Source organism: Phocoena phocoena, chromosome 3 (assembly GCF_963924675.1).
Source record: "Phocoena phocoena chromosome 3, mPhoPho1.1, whole genome shotgun sequence".
NCBI lineage: Eukaryota > Metazoa > Chordata > Mammalia > Artiodactyla > Phocoenidae > Phocoena > Phocoena phocoena.
In genome coordinates this window covers 170281601-170305534 of record NC_089221.1, presented here as the reverse complement: position 1 = coordinate 170305534, position 23934 = coordinate 170281601, and the positions used below count along the sequence as shown (strand labels likewise).

The following is a 23934-nucleotide window of genomic DNA, read 5'->3' as shown; positions in this document are numbered from 1 at the left end:
CCGGGCCGGCCACCTGCAAGGGGCAGATGCCAGGCTGGGGGCACACACGCACCCCAAGGGGGCAGCCCCCTTCTCTTCTGGTGAAAGTCACCCACGGCTGGGGGTCCCTCTGAGGGCCTCGGAAAGGAGCAAAGCCAGTGCCCGACACCACGCCCGTCTCTCGGGGGTTGGGCCGCCCTCACAGAGGCGCCCACCCCGGGCTGGATCAAGGCTGACACCCCAAGGACAAGGCACAAGAAGCACAACTGGCACGTTTGCATTTTCTTTCCCTGTTTTGTTTCGGTATTTTCTTTAAACCTAAGGAAGCAGGTTCTGAGAAGACAGCGCAGCGGCATCGGCCTCCCCGGGCCCAAGGGCCACGCGCGCATCCCCACGGAGGGGGCAGCCGGAGGGGTGGGATGGGGAGCGGGTCTGTCGGTGGCGGGACCGTCAGACGGCAGTGCGCGTGGGCGTGCTGGGCTGGTTCAGCCTCAGCGTTTTACACAACCAGCCGGCAAAATCCACTTCTTCCACCTCGGACCGCTTGATGAAGGCGTGGTTCTGAAAGGGAAGGAACGAAGTGAGGGGCCCCGCCCTAGCTGGCCGGCCGGGTCCCCACCCCAGAGCAGGGAGGCCCGGGCCCGGGGCCACGCGGCCTGGGACGGGGTCTCAGGCGACGGGGGAGGCCACTCTATGCCCCCTGGAGCTCAGGGTGACGTGGGGTCGGCTCACCCTCTGTGGGGCATCCCGGGCGCTGTGGGGTGTGGAGCAGCATCCCTGCCCCGACCCGCTTGACGCCAGGATCCCCCCGCAGGTGTGACAACCACACATGTCCCCAGACGTGGCCCAGGGACCCATGGGGGCAGAGTCACCTGGGTGAGAACATCTGATCTGGAACCACAGAACTCTGTGAGGATAGCAAGTGCCCTACATGTCCTGTCCAGGCGGCAGCCACCGGCCGCTTGAGGCTCCTGAGCCCTTGAAACAGGGCCCATGTGGCTGGAGAGCAGGATCGCGCCTCGTCCGTCAGTTTAAGTAACTTTAACAGTCACCCTGACAGCGGTTCCCGTTCGGAAGGGCGGGGGTCTAGGCCTCCCACGTGACATCCACCTGTTATGCCAGCTGGGGAGGCGAGACCACCCCTACCTCCCTAAAGGTGGGCGTAGGCTTGGGTGAAACACCAAAGCAAGGGAACAGGACTCGTGGTCGGGAAGACAGTCAGCCCCACACGGCCCACAGTGTCACGCAGGCAGAGACGTGGACGTCGTCCCGCACTGTGTGAACTGCGTGGAGCTGGGCGGGGTGGCGGCGGGGTGGGGGGAAGACAATGGCAGGTATCAAAGTTCACTCCCCTGTTCCGTGGGTCTGCATGTTCCACAATGAACACGTGCTTCTTATGTCGTGCGTGCCCTGAACACACGTCACTGGACTCAGTAAGGAGCTTCTAGAAAGAGGCAGATGGACGCAGACCCCTTCCCACAAGGCACTCCAGGCCAGGCTCACTCTTGAGGCCACAGAAAACTGACTACAGCTGGGACACACAGGCTGCAGCCACAGCTAACAGAGGGGTGGGCTAGACAGGGTGCCTTCCTGGAGGCGGTGCCGAAGCAGAGGCCCACAGCTGGGGGGAGAGCAACAGGACACGTCCCAGAAGGAGAAGGGCCATCCTGTGCAAAGGTCCTGAGGTGGAAAGCAGGAGGGAGGCCCGGTGGAGGACATGGTGGGGAGGGGGGAGCGTGGTCCTGCAGGCAGGGGCACAGGAGCCCACCGGAGGGCGTGGCTCGGTTATTCAAACTACCGCATCGTGACCACCCTAAGAGGCTTCTTCTCTGCCTCGTGGACACCTGAGGTTGACAACCAACGTCTCACGCCTGTAGCTGGCAGTGTTTTCTCTCTTCGAGCCACAAGACGCATAAACAAGGGGCTGACTCAGCATTGGGGGTGACTCAGGTGGTCAGGCCTGGTGATGGAGGAAGAAGGCCTAACGTCCACAGTGGACATGGGCGGAAGGCACTGTGACGGTCACCCTGAGGCTGGCAGGCAGCCCTGCCGGGGGAAGGCCAATGCCGGAGACCACCTTGGTTTTCAAGGACGTTGGACAGTATGGGTTTAGAGGAAGGCAAACACCCCAGTGGTGCCCCCAACGCCTTGGAGGCCGGCCATTCTGAGACACAGCCCTAGCCCCAGGCACACGGGCCCTTCTGTACCCCGGGGAGCTGAGAGGACCATGGCCGCTCTGCATGGTCCCCTCCAGCAAGCCAGGGCGACCCACAGGGGTTCTCCAGCTTGGCCAAGAGATATCAGAGCCAGCTCAGGTGTTCACTCAAGGCGAGGAGGGCCTGCCAGGGACCTCTGGAAGTCCAAAATCTGTGGGTATTACTCACCATGAGCATCTTCAGATCTGCTCGCTCTGCTGGGTTCTTAATTAGGCTGTGGGTTCCAGAGGGTGGGAGAGAGAAGACAGGCGGGCAGTCAGTGGCCTTGGGGGAAGAGGCCTGCATCCTGCTGCCCTTTCCTGCCTGGCCCCCATGGGTGAGGGGCTCCACCGCCACCCTTGGGTGTGAGAGCAGGATGCCCCGGGAGGGCAGGGCAAGAATCTGAGACCAGGACAGGAGGGAAAGGGGAAGAGGGTGGGAAACCCCCCCACGCTGCTCCATCAGAGGCCCAGCAGCAACCGCAGCTAAGTTTCTAATAAAAACCCCAAGTCTGGGAGTCCAAGGGTCAAAGTGGAAGTTTTCCCTTCACGAAAGAGGAACGGTCTAAAAGGCTGCTGCTCAAAGCAGTTCAGGGCTGAGTGGCAGTTCTTCAAACTGGCAACCTCACAGGGCACAGATAGGTTTACGGGGAGCGCTGGACGCACAGTCACAGGCTGGCTGCGAGGTACGCAACCCTGGGCCGCAGCGTCGCATCCTGACGTGCAGGGCGCTCAACGGGCCGGCCCTCCGGGTCCACAGCCCGCTCGCCCGAGGCCGCGTCACCCAGACGCTTCAGAGGGTGGGAGGGCCACCCCCCAGAAACCGGCTCCGAAGGCCTGCCTAGGAGCCACGGGTTACGGGCTTGAGGGGTTAGGACACCGGGCTGCCTGCTGGCAGAAGGCAAGGCGGGAATAGCGTTATTTCCAGAGAGCCTGCCATCCTGGCTTGCACTGGGTTTCGGGGACAAGCTGGGGGTGGCAGCTGGACGCCGTGACTCAGCAGCCTTGGTGGGGGGTTGGCGGGGGGATCTGGGTTCTCAGGCGAGCTCCAGTCCCGCCAGACGCCGCCACTGCCTGGCATCCCCGAGGCCCTGGTCGTCCCAGGAAGCAGGCCAGGCCACCTGGCCCCTGCCCCACCCGCCCCGAGCTGGCGGCCATGGCGTCTTACCATTTATTTACAAACTCCTGGAAGTCCTGGGTGAAGATGCCATTGGGCAGCTTGGGAGGAGGCTGCGGGGCAGGACAGAAAGGCGGGGGTGAGAGCTCAAGGATGCTTCTGGAATCAGGGAGAAAAGGCGCTTCCCAGCCTGTGCCTCTGAGAACAGCTCGGCACTTGTTGGGGACCCTCAGGATGCACCCTTCCTGGAGGCAGAGGGCGCCCACCACCCCCCTTCCAGCAGCTTCCCCAGGCAGCCCTGCCAACTGGGTTGGCCTTTTCCCAGAGTTTCCTTCAAAAGCTCTTCTTGTTTGGGGACCACGACTGGTTCAGGAGTGAAGGAGAACAGGGCTCATCCTCATTTTATGGATGAGGATGGTTACTCTTGACCACGTGCTACACGGTCTGGGCCACTACCCTCCGGAGGTGCTTGGAGAGAGCTGGGGGTCTGCCTGAAAAGAGGGGGAGCCTGAGGGGCCTGGGCCCGCACAGGTCCCGGGGTGGGGACAGCCGTGCGCAGGCTCAGGCCCCGTCCAGGAGGGCAGTGGGCCTTCTTCCTGCTCAGGGGTGGGAGGTGCCGGCGGCCTCCCTGGAAGGACGTGCTCACCGGGCCTGGGTGTCGCTGCCAGGTGCAGGGAGAGCTGTGTCACCGGAACCACCCTGCCCTGTTCTGTCGCCACTGACCCTGCTCTGAGCTGCTCACCTCAAGACCCAACCCTGGGCCAAGCTTGGCCACCCCAACTCCAAAGGGCCACTGGAAACACACTTCCATCAGAGAAGGGCCAGGAGGGTGACCCGGCCACGCCGAGAGGGAGGGCTGTAGGGTCAGGTCCTGCTCGGCCCTGTCTCAGCTGCAGGCCTGAGGAGCCCACTCCCATCCTTATGCCTGGATTTACCCATCTGTACAATGGGAGTATCCACGCTGCCCTCTCACGTGGTGGGGAGAAGGACTGGGTGGGCGCCCTGTGCCCCCTTCCCAGAGAGGAAGGTGATGCCTCAACTTTCCCTGAGGAAGTGGGATGATTTATGACTTCACCCACGGGGCCCCAGCGCTGGGCCACTGGGCTCAGTGAGAATTCCGGGTTCATCCCCGTGAAAAGATAAAAAAAAGAGCCCCCTCCACAGCTCCCTGCGGCCCCTTCCCGACACAACCCACAGTCTACACATCGAACGCTCTTCTTTCTGGGGAACACTTTCCAACGGGAATGGCTTGATGCTGCTGCTGTGGTGACCCGCCTGCCAGCAGGGCCCCGGGCACGCACCTCGTTCACGATGTAGTCCAGCAGCTCAAAGATTGCCATGGCCGGCCGGCTGTCCATCCCATGACCTGCCCGGGGCAGAAACAAAGACGGGTGAGACGGGCAGGTGGGCACCGTGCTTCCGTCGGGCGGTGGGGCCTGAGTGTGCTGAACGCAGCCGAGCACCCTCTTCCGCACCCGGCCCGACCCAGAGGGCAGGCTCCTGGGCCCAGCTGCCTTCCTGGGAGAGGAACATCTCTCCTGAGCCTCTGGTGAATTACAAAAACAAAACACCAGAACGAACAGGAACGTTTGTTGAGAAGGCACACATCTGGCAGGGGGCTGCGCCTGGGCTGTGCTAAAGCCGACCCCCTGCTCCCTGGCGTGGGGGGAGGGGCCACAGGGGGCTGAGCAGGCAAGGGCGGCAGTGTAACCTGGCACGGACCTGCGGGCTCAGGATGGTGGCTGGCTGGGATGGCTGACCCCTGTTCTAGACCCAGCTGGCCAGGCCCGCGTTTGGCAGCTGGACTTTCGCCTTCTGTCCCCTGTCCTGAAATGGGCACGTGGGCCAGGGCCGGGGCTGGGGGAGGTGCTGGCAGGCCAAGCGGCCTGGCACAGCACCCCGCTCCTCCCCGCCTGGAAGGTCTGAGCACCGTCTGGGAGTTGGGCTGGAAAGGGAGGGGTAGGGCCGGGGCCTGAGGACACAGATGCGGGCGGGGGGGTTCTCCCCTCGGAGGAAATCAGGACACCCCAGCAGTCTGGGTGCGGCACCAGGAAAGGGGAGGGTCTGGGCTTGAGAATACTGTGAAAACCGCCATCTGACGACCCAAGTATCCGTCAGCGGTAAATAGATACCACACGGTGGAATATTATGTGACCATAAAAAAGGAGCGAGGCACAAGGTGCCACGAGGCACCGATACTTGCCACGGTGTGGACAGATCTCAAGAACACAATGCTCAGTGAGAGAAGCCAGACACAGAAGGACACACAGGGTGTGATTCCATTGATGGGAAACGTCCAGGACAGGCAAATCCACAGACACAGGGATTGGGTTCATGGTTGTCAGGGGCTGGGTAGGGGACAGGGTTTCCTTTTGGGGTGATGAAATGTTCTGAAGTCAGATAAAGGTGATGGTCGGACAACCTTGTGAAGGTATAGAAATCCAGTGGGTTATAAGCCTGAATCGAGTGGACCATATGGTATGTGAATGCTATCTCAATAAAGCTGTTAGAAACCAACCAACCAACTGCAGTCCACTGCACGGTCCTTTGGGCTCTCACTCAATTCAACTCTCTTCCTGTCACTTGACTTAAAAAATAAATAAATTGGGCTTCCCTGGTGGCGCAGTGGTTGAGAGTCCGCCTGCCGCTGCAGGGGACATGGGTTTGTGCCCCGGTCTGGGAAGATCCCACGTGTCATGGAGTGGCTGGGCCCGTGAGCCATGGCCGCTGAGCCTGCGCGTCTGGAGCCTGTGCTCCGCAACGGGAGAGGCCACAACATTGAGAGGCCGGCGTACCGCAAAAAAATAAAAAAATTAAAAATAAAATAAATAAATAAATCACACAGTCCTACGCGCCCCTTCCTAATTACACCACCTCAGCCATGACCCTCACCCCTCGCCAGCCCCCAACGTGGTGGAAGCATCGGCCTGAACCTCGCAGGTGGCTGCCTGAGGTACCGGGAGGCCCCTGGGAGCCCCGCTGCCCTCCCGTACCTCTGCTGTGTGTTGGGTTGAATCTAACCAGCCACCCGAGACCCGAGTCGAGTTCCCTTCACTTTGGGCTCCCTGAAAGGCCTGGCCCAACACAGCAGGACGGCCACTGCAGAGTCCAGGTGTGGGGCAGAAGACTGCCTGCTGGGCAACCCTTTCGGCTTTTCTGTACACTTGAACGTTCTCGTGATAAAATGCTGGAGAAATCACCCGCCACCCCACGGCTTGGCTGAGGGGCGAGTGTCCCGACCCCGCCAGCTGGCAGCAACAGGTGCAGCTGCCCCAGACAGGACAGTTCGAGGCGTTGCTTGCAGTGCTGTCCCCAGAAGCCTCAGGACCATCTGAGGACTGCTGACCGCAGTGAGCGCGGCCCAGGGGGACAGGTGGAGCTAAGAGGGGCCAGAGGGGAGGCAGCTGCTGTCCCCAGGCGCCGCGTGCCCCAACCAAACCGGAAGTCCCAGCCTCAGGCCATACCACTGATGGGGCGTCCGGGGGGTCTCGGCCGCGGCGAGATGCTGTGAGGCTCTCCTTCCGCGCCGTCGACCATGGGCCGGCCAAATATGGCCTCCAGCTCCTTGGCGTCCGGCGGGGGGATGGGGTACCTTCCAATGGACAGCTCCACCAGGGACAGGCCCATGCTCCAGATGTCTGACTGCACCGAGTAGTGAGTACCTTGCAGCCGCTCCGGCTGAGGGGAGATGGGCAGAGACGGCCCGAGGGAGATGGAGGGGCGCTGGCACCCTAGAGCATCCCTGTGGTCCCCCTGCAGCCCCATCCCGCTTAGGGACCCAGCAGCAGAAAGAAAGCCATTCCGCCCCCTCCCTCCACCTGCTTCCAGCCGTGCTGACAGCAGCCCCTTAAAGCCCTGCAACCCAAAGTACTTCTGGAGAGCGACCGACCCAGGAAAGACGCCGGAACGTCTCCTTCTCCCAACAATCCCAAGACGGACTTCTCAGAATCTGCTCTTAAAAATCAGCCAGATGGGGACTTCCCTGGCGGTCCAGTGGTTAAGACTCCACGCTGCCAATGCAGGGGGCGTGGGTTCGATCCCTGGTCGGGGAACTAAGATCCCGCAGGCCACGCGGTGTGGCCAAAATAAATTAAAGAGATAAAAATGAAAATAAAAAAATAAAATCACCCAGATAGTGCCTAAAATAACGGAGGGCTAGTCGACTGGCTCAGAAATTAACTGACTACTCTCCCCGAGTGGACAGGAACCAGGCCGGTGTCTCCAGAGAGACAAAAACCCAGATGAGAAGATGATAGAAACTAGAAATGCGAAGGAGAGAACAAAGCCCGCAAAAGAAACTATACTACAGGGAAGGGCAGGCTTTTGGAAAAGCTTCTGGAAAACGGGGAAGAGCTGGTGAGGGTCGGGGTGGCGGTGGGGAGGACGCTGGAAGGACTCACAGACATGTAGGACCGCGTCCCCACGAAGGAGTTGGCCATGGAGTCGATGAGCTGCCCGCTCACCCCAAAGTCGCACAGCTTGATCTCCCCTCGGGAGTTGACGAGGATGTTGGATGGCTTCACATCTGGGAGCAGAGCCGGCGGTGTGGACACTGCGGGTCGCCGTCAGCCCCTCCCGGCCCCGGGGCACCCGTCCCCTTACCTCGGTGCATGATCTGGTGCTTCTCCCGGAGATACGCCAGGCCCCGCAGAACCTGCAGGGAAGCCGCAGGGCGGTGCCGTGAGGGGGACTGTCCTCTGGACAGGCCCGAGGCCCAGGCCGAAGTGGCCATGTGACACTGATGACATTCTTCGGGTGGGTACAGTCACCCACCTCCCCAACTCTCACACGGCCCCCCATCCTTGAGGAGGACATCGCTCTCCCCTTGTCTGAGGAGGGCCCGAGGCCCTGTCAGTAGGGCTGTAAATGTCCAGCCAACTGCCCCACCTCAGGGGTCACCCCAGCCCGAGAGGCGTCCTCTGTTGAGCCCTTTGGTGCCGGGACTGTGCTCGGGGCCCCCAGGTTGACGGTGTGAAGGATACAGGGGCTGTTTCACCGAGTTAGACAGGCGACACTCGATGATGGCAGCACCGTGGGACAGCGAGTGCCTGGCGCCGCGCCACGGTTCCTCCTGCCACCCCCATGCCTGTATGGGGCACAGAAGTATCACCCCCACTTCACAGGCAAAGGGACGCCACTCGCTCAGTCCCACAGTCGGTGGAGGCTGGCACAGGCACCTCTGCCTCCTTGCCCGGAGGCTGACGCCCACCACCGGCTTCCTGAGGCTCCTCGAGCCTGGCCGCGTGGAAGGGGGCAGAAGTAAGAAGAAACCCATGAGAACACGGGGCCGGGAGCGCGTACCCGCACGCACTTACCGCGATGCTGACCTTCCCCAGGATCTCTTCGGGGATCCTCTTGGCTTCTTTCAACACCTGGTCCAGGGAGCCACCATCCTAGGGGCAGCACAGGAGAGAGAGGTAGAGCTGCCCTGAGCCGTCGCCAGGCAGGGCTCCCCAGAGGGACGCCAGAGTGGCAGGGAGGAAAACGAAGCATTTCCCTGGTTCCCAGAGAGCTGGTGCTCAATTTCCTCCACGGAAAACAGAGGCCAGACCACAGCCAAAGGCAACCAACTGGCTCAGAGCAGGGACTCCCGCGGCCCCGGCCACCTCTGGGGCCTCAGGAAACGGAAAGGGTGCCAGTATGCTCGCCAGGCGGTCCATCCTTCCCGGAACTGAGGCCCGTGGCTGGACGGCGTGACTCAGCCTTCCTGAGGTTGCCACGGCAGCGGCCGGCGGGCAGTGCTCCATGAGGCCTGCGGCTGAGCCGCCCAGCTTGCAGCGGGAGCACCAGAGAGCGTACCTGAGCCAGACCCGCAGCTCTGGGCCTGGGTCCCCTCCCAGCAAGTCAGCCGCGGCCTCGGGAAGGGGAGCGTGAGCACAGGGGCGCCGCCCGCAAGTGCCCGGCACAGACGGAAGGCCAAGCCAGCTCCGCCAGGAAGGCCTGATGGCCGAGGGGCACGGGGGAGGGGGAACGATGGCTCGGCCCCCCGTCCTGCCGGTGTAGCCACTGCTCGCCACCCTGAAACTGGGATGTTCAGCAAAGGATGTGACACAGGGCACCCTAGTTGATCCCCTGACCAGGGCATGGCCCCAAATCCACACGATAACAAGGAAGTGACAGAAACCAAGTGTCTTGTGCAAGGTCACCCGGAAGCAAACCTGGAGACCAAAACCCCGGGTGTCACCGACTGGCCCAAGGCGCCTCTTCAGAGATGGGCTCCGAGGACACACCGAGGCCCCCCCCAGGATGCCAGGCAGACCGGAGCTGAGGCTCGGGCATGCGGTGGGAGGTGGTCAGCCTCTGAACTCGCAGCTGGGTGGAGAGCCTGTTTTCTCTCCATGCTGCTCTGGGGCTCCTGTGGCCACCAGCTGTCCCAGGAGGCCTCTTATTCCGTTTGAGGGGGCGCGAGAAGCCTGCAGCCTCGGAGACGCCTGGTCCCCCCTCCCTGGCATCTGCTCCAGCTGTGCTCGGGGAGAAGGGCCACGGTGGGAGTTGTGGAAAACCCCAGGCCCTCCAATGCTTTGGGAACCCACGAGGGCCTCTGTAGGCTAGACCCAGCCTGAGGACGAGGGGGCTGTGCGTGCAGCGACGGCGGGTGTGGCCGGGGAGGAACCCACGGGACCAGGAGGTCTGGTGCACTTGGTCGGCAGGCTGCCCGGCCCAGCCCCGTTCTGCGTGCAGGGCGAGATGGGAATTCCACTTTTTTTCTCATTTTTTGTTTCATCAACCTTAAAAGGGTTTTTTAAAAAAAGCGTTCATGATCCCTGCTCCCTAACTCAGCTCCTCATACTCCGAACTTTCCGTAGGATTGTGGTATGTTTGCTGGACGACATTCAGGGAGAACGTCTCCGCAGCGACTACGGTGGGCCAGGCCCCAGGCTGGGGTCTCAAGGCGACTCAGGACACATCGCGGGTCCTCTCCACGCAGCCCCACTGCCACCCAGCCCCTGACATCAGCGTGGTTCATCCTCCGTGGGGTGCAGAGCTGATACAGAGCTTTAAGTCTATCTATCTATCTGGGGGCTCACATTATGCATACTTTCCTCTCGGGGGATTTTCTCATCCGGTGCATATATGCTGCTTTCACTTCTCCCCTGGAAAGCGGCCTGGTGTCATTCTTCACCTCCCCTTTGCTGACGGACGTGTCTGATTTTTCATTATTGTAGAACAAGGGAGTGCATTCTTCAGTAGATTTGACCAGGACCCAAGAAAATACCAAGAGCTGCCTCTGAGTGGTCAGTCGGCTGCTCCTTGGCCGCTCCGGCCCTGAGACACCCGCTGTCCGCTGGTCCAAGCCCCTAGTTTCCCCAGGAAAAGGAATAGGTCTGGGCACCGGGGAGCCGCCAGCCCCGCTGTTTCCCGTGCCCACAGGTGAGTTTCTTCTGTGCTGAATCGGAGCTGCTCGTCACAGCCAGCGGGCCTTTCTCACAAGCTGGAGCTGGAATGTACCCGGTGGGAGACGAGAGTCAATTTGTGCACAACCCTGCGTAGAGACGAATGCGTGCCCTCGACAGGGAGAGAAATGGAGGCGATGCAGGAATTCGGGGACGTGGTGGCGGGGGTGACAACGTCACGGCTGACGCTCCGTCAACGTTCATGGACCAGCTCGCCCCATCCTCATATCTTTGGCCTGACAGACAAGGTGCGAGACTCGTCCAGTCCCGCATGAGAGGTGGGGGGACTGCAAGCGTCCTCTCGCCGCCATGTGCGAGACCCTGCAGGGGACCATCGGGCACGAGGACACTGGTGTGGGTGGCACAGGCCCTCTCAGCGCTTCCCGTCATCTTGTCCTCCTCACGCCCTCCCCGCCCAGCAGCTCACCTCCACGGACTAACCCGTCAGCAGAAAGAGGGGCGCGCGGGCCACACCCGAGCCCGTGTCCTTGCGTTTGTGTGCCATCTACGCGTTCCACTGTCGTCATATGCTCGCTATGAAAGCGAACAAGAAAAGCCCGACCGTGAAGCTCTGAAGGACGAACGTGGCAAACAAAGAGAATCTAGCATCTCCCCTGCATCCCAGCGGTTCCGTCTGTGCGCTGCCGGGGTGCAGGCACCTCACCTGGAACTGATGCTTTACACCCACCAAGCACGGAGGTGGAGGGGGTGGGGCTGTGATGCTGCCTCTTTTCTCTTCTCTTCTTTTTTTTAGACCGTGCTGTGTAGCACGCGGGATTTTAGTTCCCCAACCAGAGATGGAACCCGTGACCCCTGCAGTGGGAGCATGGAGTCTTAACTACTGGACCGCCAGGGAAGTCCCATGCTGCCTCTTTTGTACAAGGCCAAGAGGGGCCTCCAAACTCTCAGGGTATTCAGGGAGCAGGGATGGAGGTGGCTGAAGCGGGGGCAAGCAGGGGAGGAGGGGGGAAGGGGAGAGGGAGGGAGAGAGACAGCACAGAAGAGGCTCCCCTCAGACCACAGCGATGTCATATGCTTTTCTCGCCCTGATACTCGTCTGTGCAGTGTCGACCAGGTGGGTGGGCAGATACGACTGCCCTCTCCCAGGTGGGGAAGGGGCTCCCACGGGGCAGTGCCAGGCGGGAATCAGGCAGCCAGGTCGGGGCAAGGCAGCGGGGGAGCCCTCCCCCCGGCCCACATGCATTCCTCGCAGGCTCTTGCTCAAATTCGTTTCCTGCCTTCGTTACAAAACCATCAGAGGGGACGGCAAGCTGGAGGCGAGGCGTAACCACAGCCACCCGCCAAAAGCCACGCGGCATCCTGGTTTTGCAAGGGCCCTGAGGGCCGGGGCCTGGACAGCCGGGAGCGGGCAGGGCCCTACCTGACAAAGGAGGCACGGCAGAGGGCCGGCGGCATTTCCTCTGGGGGCCTTCGGCTCTGACCACTTCTGCTTTCGCATTACACCTGATCCCACCCACTTCTGAGCCTCGAGACCAGAGTTCCTTAATGAGGGGGCACATCAGAATCAACCATGGTTTAAAAGAGATGGGCGGCCGCCCTCCATGGCAGAGGCCTGGTCCCATGGGTCTGAGCTGGGGTGCAGACCCGGGTCCCCAGACCACGCACGCTGGTTAGAGGGCACTTGGGAAGGAGACATCAAGTGTTTAGTCGCATAGCCCAGCGGCGGGCCTCAGCCCTCGGGCATGCCTGCTTAGGTGCAAGGACTTTCAACACTGCATTACTCAGAAGGCCGCGGGGACCGGAAACAACCTTAGTGTCCACCAAGAGCGTTTCATAAATTACCCAACAGGTACGCGGGGACGCCAGGGCACTAGACGGAGCCGGCTCTGTGCCAACAGAGAGTAACGTCTACCACGGATCCGGGGAAAAAGCAACGTCGGGAGGAGGGTGTCTGGTGCAACAAAGGGGTCTACGTGCACACACGGCTGCACTGCCTCGTCCACCTCCAAGAGGGTCCCCCGGGAACAGGACGGGGACTCCGGGGTGGGAGGGGAGGTGCCCCGGGCCCCGCCGCACTCACCATGTGCTCCATGCAGATGCTGATCTCGCCGTCGCTGTAGAAGGCCCCATAGAAGCCCACGATGTACGGGGAGTTACACTCATGCAGCACCTGCAGCTCACGGATTATCTGGTTCCGGATGGCTGGCTTGATCTCCAGGTGGATCAGCTGCAAGGGAGAGGGAGGCGGGGTCAGGATCGGGCCACTGAGGGGGGCCGGGAAGGAAGGGTGTCTATGTACCTGAGAACGGGGAACACACACCCACACACAGACTGGAGCGGGAATGTTCACACTAACCGGCTTCACAGCAACCGAAAGGTGGAAGCAACCCAAATGCCCTGAATCAACGGAGGAAGGGACAGAAAAATGTCTCTCTACGCCCTGAACATCACGCAGCCGTGAAATGGGGTGATGCACAGACACTCGCTGCAATGTGGATGGACCTTGAGAACATGACGCTCAGTGAGAGAAGCCAGACACAGAAGGACACATGGTGGGTGACTCCACTGATGGGAAATGTCCAGAACAGGCAAATCCACAGAGAGTGCATTCCTGGCTGTCTGGGGCTGGGGGACAGGGGAGTGACTGCTAATGGGGATGGGGCATATGTTTGGGGTGATGAAAATGTTCTAAAATTGATGATGGTGATGGATGCACAGCTCTGTGAATATACTAAAAATCAGTGTATTAAATACTCTAAAAGGGTCGTTTGTATGGTAGGTGAAGTACATCTCAATAATGCTGTTTTAAAAAAATATATCATCAGAGGCAACATTATTCACTTGGTTACAGGGGGAGCTCTGTTAATCAGATCATACAAAGGGCCAGCCTTTCCCAGGAGCAGACCAGGTAATGCCCTGTCCGATGCGGCAATTACTTCACCTCTGCTGCCCTCCGCCCCTTGGGTTTTCTGGACCCCTTCCCACCCCCGGCCTAGAGAGAACAGATAGCCTTCCACTGCCACCCTAGGATCCTAGCTCCCCTTCCCCTTGAGTTCAAGTCAGCAGAGAGGACTGCCACCAAATTCATCGCAATATCTGGAAAGGTTAGAAAAGAAAGGATCGTCCAGAGAGATGCAGAAGACACAGCTGACAAACAGCCAAGAGCAACGCCCAGCTACAAACCCCAAATAAGCCAAGATCCCCCGTACAGCGGGGGAGAGTCAGGCTGCGGGTGCACGTCCTGGTTACTTCGAGTCCTAGATGCTACAGCCATGGTGATAAGACAAGAAAAGGGTGTGATTTCCACCTGTACATCAGAGAGGCGGAACCAGATCCCCGGTACCTGAAAATGACCACTATCAGTTCAACAGACATTTCTGTAGAGTCAGTTACACTCGGGGCTGGTGACAGGGAGAGACAGCACAGATGGTCCTGCTTGGACGAGACGCACCACCAGGAGGGGAAGAGACACAGGCAAAACAACCCCGCTGTGGTGGAGATGCTGATGGAGGAATCACAGAGGGGGTTCCAGGGCTCAGGCGACACTCAGGCCGGGCCTCGAAGGACAGGTGGGACTCTGCCAGATGGACAAGGTGGGGTGGGCATGCCGGCGGAAGGACAAAGAGCTGCCTGTTGGCGGGCTGTGTGCCGAGTTCATGGGGGCATGGGGCGTGTGTGGGGCACCCACCAACGACCTTCAAAACCTTGAGAACTGCAGCAGCTCCCAGCGAAACGGTGCCTGGTGCCTACGCCGCCCCCAGGCAAAGCCTCACGCCTACACATGAAGGTTCCCCACCTGACCCAGCCTGCAGAGCAGAGCTCTGGCTGTGGGCCCTGGGACACCGCACCTGCCCCTTGGCCACCACCAGCGGGACGGCAGAACACACCAGAACCCCAGGTGCTCTCTCCTCCATCGGCCGCCCCTGTGAGCACGTGCACACAGACCCGCTTGGAGAGGGCGAAATGAGGGTCTGAAAGCCAAGTGCTGCCATCCGTGTGCAGCGTGGCAGGTTCATCCTGCAAGCCAGGCGGGAGGGCACAGCGAGGCGGACTGTGGGCAATGCCAGCGACAGGACCATCAAGGCCCAAGCCAGGCGGGAGGGCACAGCGAGGCGGACTGTGGGCAATGCCAGCGACAGGACCATCAAGGCCCAAGACAGGCGGGAGGGCACAGCGAGGCGGACTGTGGGCAATGCCAGCGACAGGACCATCAAGGCCCAAGACAGGCGGGAGGGCACAGCGAGGCGGACTGTGGGCAATGCCAGCGTCAGGACCATCAAGGCCCAAGACAGGCGGGAGGGCACAGCGAGGCGGACTGTGGGCAATGCCAGCGACAGGACCATCAAGGCCCAAGAGAAATACAGCACGGGCCACCAATTTAATTCTGAATCCTCTAGCTGCTGCGTTCAGAGCACAGAGAGACAGGTGACATGAATTTTTCATGTATTTTGTTGAAACTCGGTGTAGCGTATCAAAAATTGACTGTTTGGACGTGAGGGCGATGTAAAAATATTAATGAGTTTTTTCACACGGAGCCCTTGAAACCTGGTTTGTGTTTCTGCACGTACGGTGCGCCCTGTCTGACATCGACCGTGTTTCAAGGGCTCAGCCACTGCGTCTGACCAGGGGCAGCCATCGTGGACAGCGCCGCTCTCGACAAAGAACTTCAAAGGAGCCGCAGATGAATCACTGGGGTGGTGGGGGTAGAGAAGCAGAAGTGGGGGAGTTAGACAAAACTGGGCAGATCTGGACAAATCCCAGGGGTCCTGGAAGCCTGGAGTCAGGGCCTTAATGTGAATAAGGCCAAAAGAAGTCAGAGGCTTTCCAGAAAAATATGGTGAAGAACGGATGCAGGGGCGGCTGCCATGTGAAGTGAGCCTCATGGATTACCTATGAACCACCACTGAGGGGGTGTGGAGAAAAAGCAGGAATGGGATGAGGGCCACGTTTCTGAGCACTGGTACTTGCGATTCGCCCTGACGATGACGACCCACAGGGGTTGGAGAGTGGTGGTGAGAACTGCCCCCATTGGGCTGACCAGCAAGTTCAGGTTCAGAGACTTAAATGATGCCCCCAGGGGCACACAGCTGGTGAGCGGTCAGGGAGGGTTGGGTCCTGGCTCATGGAACGCCAAACAAAACCCACGCTCTTTCCACGGCAGCACCTGGGCTGTGCGAGCTCCAACAGCTGATTAAATAAGTACGGTGCTAGGAGTTCAAACCCCATCTAGGAGTCTAAGGGTGTTCCTACTGCAGATGGGGCATTCGAGTTAGGGATGGGGGCAGGGGGCACAAACTAGGTAAAGAGGGAAATGGATTGTGGAGGCGAGGCCTTGACAGCTTCCACTGGGCCAGGGTCAACTGCAAAGGGAGGACCCGAGAGGGTTCAAGCCCAATTCAGACACCGACCCAGCTAAGCCTCAGTTTCTCATGAGAACGTGTGCACCGGCTTTGACCCAGGGCCATCACTAGAAAGAAGGCAGCTAGTGTTAGGACGTGGCCTTGGGCAGATTTGTAACCTCCATTCTGGAAGCATGCAGATGCCGAGGGGAGGGAGACACACACACACACACACACACACACACACACACACACACGGCTGAAAACACATCCCTCCGCTCAGAGCACAGGGAAGTTGGGAGAGCCTCACAGGTGCAACACGGTCACCGAATTCTTCGCGGATCTCTGCCGGTCCCAGTGACGCAGAGGTTGTGTGCCCAGGGCCCCGCAAGGATGCGGGAGGAATCGTGACACCAGACATGAGTTCAGAGAACATTTACGAACAGACGAGACAGTGGAAATGGAGCCCGGTTCTTGCGGGTCTTAGGGACCTGGTGTCACTGCTCGTGTCGTAGTGGTCAGGATAATCCCCTGCCCATCACAGGGGCTGGAGGGACGCCGGCCCACAGCAGGATCCGTGCAGGCCTTCCAGAATGTGTGGAATTCCTACTAGGCTTCCCAGGAATTCGGAATTCCACCCAAGCTAGTGGAGGAAGGACGGAGGCCACTGTTTCTCAAAAACCACTTTGACATGTCAATTTTCCCACCTGTGTCCTCAGCTGAATACAGGCAAACAGAGCTCCTGGGAGAAATGGCACTCTGGTAGCCCTTGACCTCCGCAGACCGGCTGAGGGCTCCAGGGCCACCAGGGAGTAAATTCACGCCCTGAATTGCATGACTCTGGGTGCAGCTGCACAGGCCACAGGCAACTGGAAGGGGTTACGATTGATGGGGAACAAAATCTGAGGTTCACTCCCCCCAGTTTTTAGAACTTTTTTTTTTTTTTTTGCCGTACCACACGGCATACGGGATCTTAGTTCCCTGACCAGGGATCGAACCGGGGCCCTTGACAGTGAAAGTGCTGAGTCCTAACCACTGGACCTCCAGGGAATTCCCTTTCTTAAAAAAATTTTTATTCTATTATTATTTTTTTTTTTTGGCCAAACCTCGCAGCATGTGGGATCAGTTCCCCGACCAAGGATCGAACCTAAGCCCCCTGCAGTGGAAGCTCGGAGTCTTAACGGCTGGACCACCAGGGAAGTCCTCCCTATTTTTTTTAAACCTTTTATTTTGAAAGGATTATGCAAGCACAGGAAAGCTGCAAAAACAGCAGAGAGAGTCCCGTGTGCCCTTCACCCAGCTTCCCCTGGCAGTGACGCTGTCTGTGACTGAGGCCTGTATCACAGCCAGGACACAGACATCGGGGCAGCACCACTAACTAGACTACACCTGGGCCCCCCAGGTTTAAACCCGGAAGCCTTACTTCGCAGGCTTTCAGAAAGCCGTAGACAAACTCTCAGATTTCATGGTTATACAAGGCACGTCAGCAGCCACCTGGAAGAGTCCTGGCTGTCCTGAGAACCCTCCGACCCTGACGAGCACTCTGACCTGTACACTCTGTTCCCAAGTCCCTGCCTTCCATCACCGTCTGAATTTCACGTCTGCCCTTCCACTCCCTGTACTTTGGGCGATGGCAGACCAGGGATTTCGGGGGCTGCTCTGGTTTTGAAAAGGCTGCCTGTGGTAAGCAGACAGAAATAGAAAGCATGTGGCTGTAGGTTTCAGGAGGGAGGGCGGGGCTCTGGAGGCAGGAGGAATAGCTGCTGCGCTAACCTCCCCCCGCCACCACATGGAAACCGAGTGCATGGTTCCCAGGAAAGGCGGGCCCTGCGCAGATCCCCCCGGGGACCAGGGTGGTCAGGTTTCCAAGAACGCAATTCGGAAACTATGGGACGATGGGCTTCCAGAAAGGGGGCTTTCTATGTCTGCAGGAACACGTCTGTGGGAGCTGAATCACGTGTCAACTCAACGTCCCCCAGTCACGTGTGCAGGAGCCACCATCCCCAGGTGGTGACCTCCTCTTCTCCACTCCCGATGTCTCTCAGGGACCCTTCCCTACATGTAGCAGGGAGGCTGCACTGCAGCACAGGAGCCCCGATGAGGGACTTCTCAGCACCAGGGTTTGCACTGAACAGGGAGGTGATGGTTGATTTTGTGTGTCCGCTTGGCTAGGCCACGGTACCCAGCTGTTGGGTCAGATGCCCATCTAGATGTCACTGTGAAGGTATTTTTTAGATGTGATCTAACGTGGAAATCATCAGACTTTGAGGAAAGCAGGTGACCCTCCATAAGTGGGTGGGCCTTATCTAATTAGTTGAAGGCCTTAAGAGAAAAGACTGAAGTCGCGCTACCCCCACCCCCCGCAAAGAGAGGATTCTGCCTCCAGACCCACCCCCCTCTTTTTTTTTCTTTTTAAATTTTTTGGCCACGCCGCAGCATGCGGGATCCTAGTTCCCTGACCAGGGATCGAACCAGCGCTCCCTGCAGGGAAGCCCCTAGGACTCTCTTTGGACTCAAGCTGCACCAGCTCTTTCCTGGGTCTGCGCCCACCGGCCCGCCCTACAGATTTCAGACCTGCCAGCCACCACTGTCCCTGAGCCAATGCCTTAAAGTACCTCTACCTACCCCACCCCCTACACACCCCTAGTGCTTCTGTTTCTCTGGAGAACCCTGGCTACTACAGGTGGCTCGGGTACCCCGTTACCAAGGGACCGCCCTCCCCCACCCCACCGATGTGGCCGTCGCTACCAGCAACCAGTCCTGGTCGGCAGGGCCTTCTGGATGTGAAGTCAGGGGAAGCCCGGCTCTAAGGGGACTCGATTCTCCTCTCTTCCGTCTGCTACCCTTCTCAAGCCAGTCTGTTCCCGGAAACCTGAATTTCAGACATCCCGCAAGGCAGGGGGCGGCCTCCAAGAGAAGAGCTGCGTGGCACCAGGCTGCATCACCACATTCTAACTAGAACCCACGTTGGTGGGGGTGGCCTCTGAGCCTGGGAGCCCGTCAGAAGGCAGAGGCCGGCACCCTTGAGGCCCCTCTCTCCTGCTGCCAGGGCACCTGTCGCCACCGCTCGCACCCGCAGAGTACGGGGACAGAGCCATCACCCCGCCGCCAGCTGCCTCTCACCTTTCTTGCCATGATGAGGCCCGAGGGTCTGTGCTGGACCTTGGTGACCACCCCACCGTTCCCGGCTCCCAGCTCCGAGATCCTTTCAAAGTCATCGTCCTTGAGCTCCCCGACCTTGGCCTTCTGGGTGAGGAAGGCTTCCAGCCGCTTCTTCTGCTGCTCGTCAAGTTCTAGCTCCTCTAGCTTCTTCTGCAGGTCCACCAAGTTTGCTCTGCGGAGACCCCAAGGGCGAGGGTTAGCCAAGACTGCATGCGCTACCAAAAGATGACTCAGCCCGAGCCGAGGTCACCGCATGGCCACTGCACATTCCAGGCCTGGGGTTTGTAGCTGGGAGGTGAATCAGACCTGATTCTGGTGCTTGAAGGGCCTACGATCTCATGGGAAAGAAAGACCACCTGCTGACACACAGCTGAGGTCCCTGAGAACTGGGGATGCCATCCCTCTCCCCCACTCATAAAGGTTAGGAGACCTCAGAACCTCGAGGACCAGCTCTAGCTCAGTGGCCCTGCTATCAGACCCGGGAGCCCTTCCTCCTGACACAAGAGCTCTGGACCACATGGGAAGGAGACAAGGGAACCGGAGAGACAAGCCTGGGGGTCGGGGAGTGAAGCCCCAGGTCAGGACACCTGTCTTTCACAGGGATGGAGGAGCAAACTCATTTTGAGTGGCCTCAGAGCAAAGAACTAGAACCAAGAGGCAGATGACAGAAGCCGTAGCATCTGTGCCTCTAATTTACACGAATTACACAGAGGCATGGGCGGAGGAAAGGAGAGGGGCATAATTTAAACAGTGCAGACAATTCCAGGGCATTCCGTTCCAGCAGCATGCTCTTATTATATCTTGAGCGTTACTGTAAATGGTAGGCATTTATACGTACATGCATTCCCAGAGCCGGTTATTAAAAACCAACCATGTGGAACTTCCCTGGTGGTGTAGTGGTTAAAGATCTGCCTGCCAGTGCAGGAGACACAGATTCGAGCCCTGGTCCGGGAAGATCCCACATGCTGAGGAGCAACTAAGCCCGTGAGCCACACCTACTGAGCCAGCGCTCTAGAGTCCGTGAGCCTCAACTACTGAGCCCGTAAGCCACAACTACGGAGCCTGCACTCTGGAGCCCGCGAGCCACAACTACTGAGGCCCGCGCACCTAGAGCCTGTGCTCCACAAGAGAAGCCACCGCAATGAGAAGCCCGCGCGCCGCAACGAAGAGTAGCCCCCGCTCACCGCAGCTAGAGAAAGCCCGCGCGCAGCAACAAAGACCCAACGCAACCAAAAATAAAGAAACAAAGAAACAAATAAATAAATGTATATAAAAGCCATGTATACTGCACTTTATTGGGTGATTTCAACGAACTTTCAAAGGACAGGTTGACAGTTAGCTATTTTCACGAGTGCCTTGACTCTGAACCAAATCCTGGAGTAAAACACTGTAACAGGCAGGTAGACGCCAGCTCAATGCTCAGCGCGCACGAGCACTAAGCCGAGGCCGCCCAAAAGAAAAAGAACGTGAGCTATGTATGCAATTTTTAAAATTTCTAGCCACGTTAGAAAATGTTTATCTGGTGAAATTAGTTACTCTGGAATATGTATTATACTTACAGCTCCCCTGAATTTGGACAAACAAGCCACATTTCAAGCGCTGGCTGTGGCCAAGGTCTCTACCCAAACAGTGAGTGCAGCTCTAAGGAAAGTCACTAGAGGAGAATGGGCCACCTCCAGAGGTCTCCACTCACCACTCTCCAGGGCACTTAAGCCAAGGTTTACCGCCCACCTAGGGGAGACCCCCCCGGGGGAATTCAAGCAGGAGATGAAGGGGGACACTGGAGTTCTGGCAGGAACCTTCCAAGCCCCAAGTTCAACCATGACTTGCCTACAACTTAAAGAGATGTAAGCAAAAGGGCACACAGGAGCAAGATGACCTGCCGCTGGGTGATGTCACCTGAGCTGGTACCTTGAAGAGGTCGCTGGGAGGTAGGGGGCTAGGTGCCACTTCCTGAGCAGGTACAAGAGCTTTAACTCCCACAATCCTCCTGGGAGGCACCTCTCTTGTAGACCCAGCCCACCCAGGAGGGACAAGGCTCAGAGGTTCAGTAACCTGCCTGAGGGTCACAAGGCAAGGAAGTGGCAGAGGCTGGAGCAACACCTATGCCCTTCCAGCCTGCAAAGCCTGTGCTCATAGTAGTGCTCCCCTGAGCCAGGACCTGGATAAAGGGGGAACAAGAAGGACGCCGATGGACAGAGAAGGAAAGGCAAAGGAAGGAATATATGTGTCATGACCCCTTCACCATAGGAGTGAAGAGGCAGCTCTTGCAGCCAGACCCTCAGACCCTGGAATGTGTCCAGCCTGGCCTATGACATCTAAAATGCATTCTGGAGTCAGCTGATTAAGCCATTTTACATTTCATGGCAACTCCACTGTGGTTATTTAAAAAAACCCTGGAATTCCAAAGGCTGGCTTCTTCTGGGGGAATTCTTGAAGGGATGGAAATCACAAATCACATTAAAAAAAAAGAAAAAAAGAGAAGAGAATATGATGAAGGAGATGTCTCGTAAGAATAAGTGGAGTTTCTGAGAATCAGGAACACGTCCCCACATCGAGCTGCACCCTCGGGGACAGAGAAAGATGTGAACTCACACACATATGCATCAAGGCGCTCCTCCTTCATCTGGTCGCAGGAGGCCAAGTGCCCTGAGAGGCACCAAACATGCCATTCGCCCATCACACCTGGTTCTCATGGGTCACACCACAGGCAAGGCGCACGGCACACAGATCCCGGCCACGGACCTCTGACACCAGCCTGGCCGCTCCAGCATGAAGAACGGGAGTGGGGAGGTCATAGGGACATGCTCTGGGGCCAAGTGGCGTGACCTCACACAACGCAACTCTGCCATCAGGTAACCCCAATGCCCCGTGCTTCTTTCTCTGTCCCTTCCTTCCCCTCAAGTCCTCCTGTCCCCCTCAGTTGCCTCAAACCCAATCACACTTCTCCAGCCCCTCAAGGCTTTGCTAGTCCATTCGATCCAGAATCTCTGTTCATCTGCTTTCAGGGGTCCCAGCAGGCTCCCGACTTCTTTCCTGCTGGGTGCCCAGTTCTCCCCACCCCCGTCCCTTCAAATCCCCCTCGCTCCTTGTTCCCCCCCAAGCCTCTATGCCTCCTCCAGGACTCCTAGGTTCAGCTCCACCCCCCACCAGCAGGGTCTTCTCAGGCTCCCTTCCCCCCAATTCCCTGAGGACCCTCCCCACCCCTCAGGGATCCCTCCCCACCCTCAAATCTCTCAGGTACCCCTTTCCCCTTTTCCTGGACCTCCTTACCCCATGCTCACTCCCAGGAACCCCGCTTGTCCCATCCCCTCCTCTCAGGAACCCCACGTGCCACCGTTCTTGGAATGCAAGGACCCCCCCCCCACCTCGCGCCTTTCCCCCCACATCACTACTCAGGGACTCCTCCTCCTTCCTCCGATTTCACTATTGCGGACCCCTGACCCATCCTCTCCCCTCAGAAACCCTCCCATCATCATCCTGGCTGCACTATTTAGGACGCCACATTCCGGTCTTCTCCCCGCGGGGACCGATTCACTACTCTGAGACGCTCCATCCCATCTTCTCCCAGCAAGAACCTTCCCCCAGCGCGATTTCACCATTCAGGGACCTCCCTCCCGCCGACAGCGATACTCCGAGCCCCTCACCTCTCCTCTCCTCTCAGGGCCCCCTCCCCGACCTTGCTACCCAGGGCCCCCTCCCCTCCTTTCAGGGACCCCCTTCCCCGATCTCGCAACTCTGGGACCCCTCTCCCGTCCTTCCCACCCAGGGCCCACTCCCCCGTCCTCTCATCTCTTCGACCCCCTCCCCCGACCTCGGTACTCTGGGATCCCCATCCCGTCCTCTCCCCGGCCCCGGCCCTGCCCACTCACTCGGAGGCACCCTCGCTGGTGGGGGACGGGCCCTCGGCGATGGCGGGGTTGATGGTGAGCGCCGGCAGCACCGGCTTCCTCCGGGCCAGCATCGGGGATCCGAGGGCCGGCGGCGGCGGCGCCTCTAGCCGGGGCCCATAGGGGGCGGGCCGGGAGCGGGCGGCGCCGACGCGAGCGCTGGGCTGCGGCCGCGGCCTAGGCCGGCACCGGTGGGGCGAGGATGGGCGGCGCTGCGGATCGGGGCCGAGAGGCGCCAAGGGACGCAGGGGCTGAAGCCGAGGGATCGGGGCCACAGCAGCCACAGAGGCCGGACCGAGGCTGACGCTGCAGCCGGAGCCCAGGAGGCAGAGGGAAGGGAGGGGGAGCTTCGAGATCGCGGGCCTCTCGCGATAACCAGCGCCGGGGAGCCGAGCCGGGCCCCGCCCCTCACCCCGACGCGTGCGCACCAGCCTGAGGCCACCTCCTCGAAGGGAAAAGGGGAGGATACCGACTCTAGGCGGCGCATGCAGCATGCGCACTCGCTCGTCTCCCACCGAGCGTGTGCGCATGTGCCTGGGGCGCCAGGAGGGCGTTCGGGAGAGGCAGGGCGAGAGCGCCGACGCGGTGGGCAGGTGTGCGTGAGGGAGACGTCAGACCGTTAGAGCCTTGCAGGTGCCGGACTGGGAATACATCACCCGGTAAAATCCTCAAAAGTTGTGGGAGGGGCTCCCCTGGTGGCGCAGTGGTTGGGAGTCCTCCTGTCGATGCAGTGTACACGGGTTCGTGCCCGGGTCCGGGAAGACCCCACATGCCGTGGAGCGGCTGGGCCTGTGAGCCATGGCCACTGAGCCTGCGCGTCTGGAGCCTGTGCTCCGCTACGGGAGAGGCCGCAACAGTGAGAGGCCCGCGTACCGCAAAAAAAAAAAAAAAAAAAAGT

General features: G+C 59.4%; 1 protein-coding gene across 1 annotated transcript; it reads right to left on the bottom strand.

Annotated features, from left to right (window-relative positions):
- Window positions 1–285: 285 nt before the first annotated feature.
- Window positions 286–23356, bottom strand: MAP2K2 (mitogen-activated protein kinase kinase 2). Its single transcript, XM_065874050.1, has 11 exons — window positions 23019–23356; window positions 19108–19318; window positions 12726–12872; window positions 8606–8683; window positions 7893–7944; window positions 7691–7815; window positions 6755–6968; window positions 4592–4656; window positions 3342–3403; window positions 2364–2409; window positions 286–540 (listed from the first exon to the last, which is right to left on the bottom strand). Exons 1-11 carry the CDS (start codon window positions 23108–23110, stop codon window positions 430–432), a joined length of 1203 nt encoding a protein of 400 aa, XP_065730122.1. The 5' UTR covers window positions 23111–23356; the 3' UTR covers window positions 286–429.
- Window positions 23357–23934: the final 578 nt, after the last annotated feature.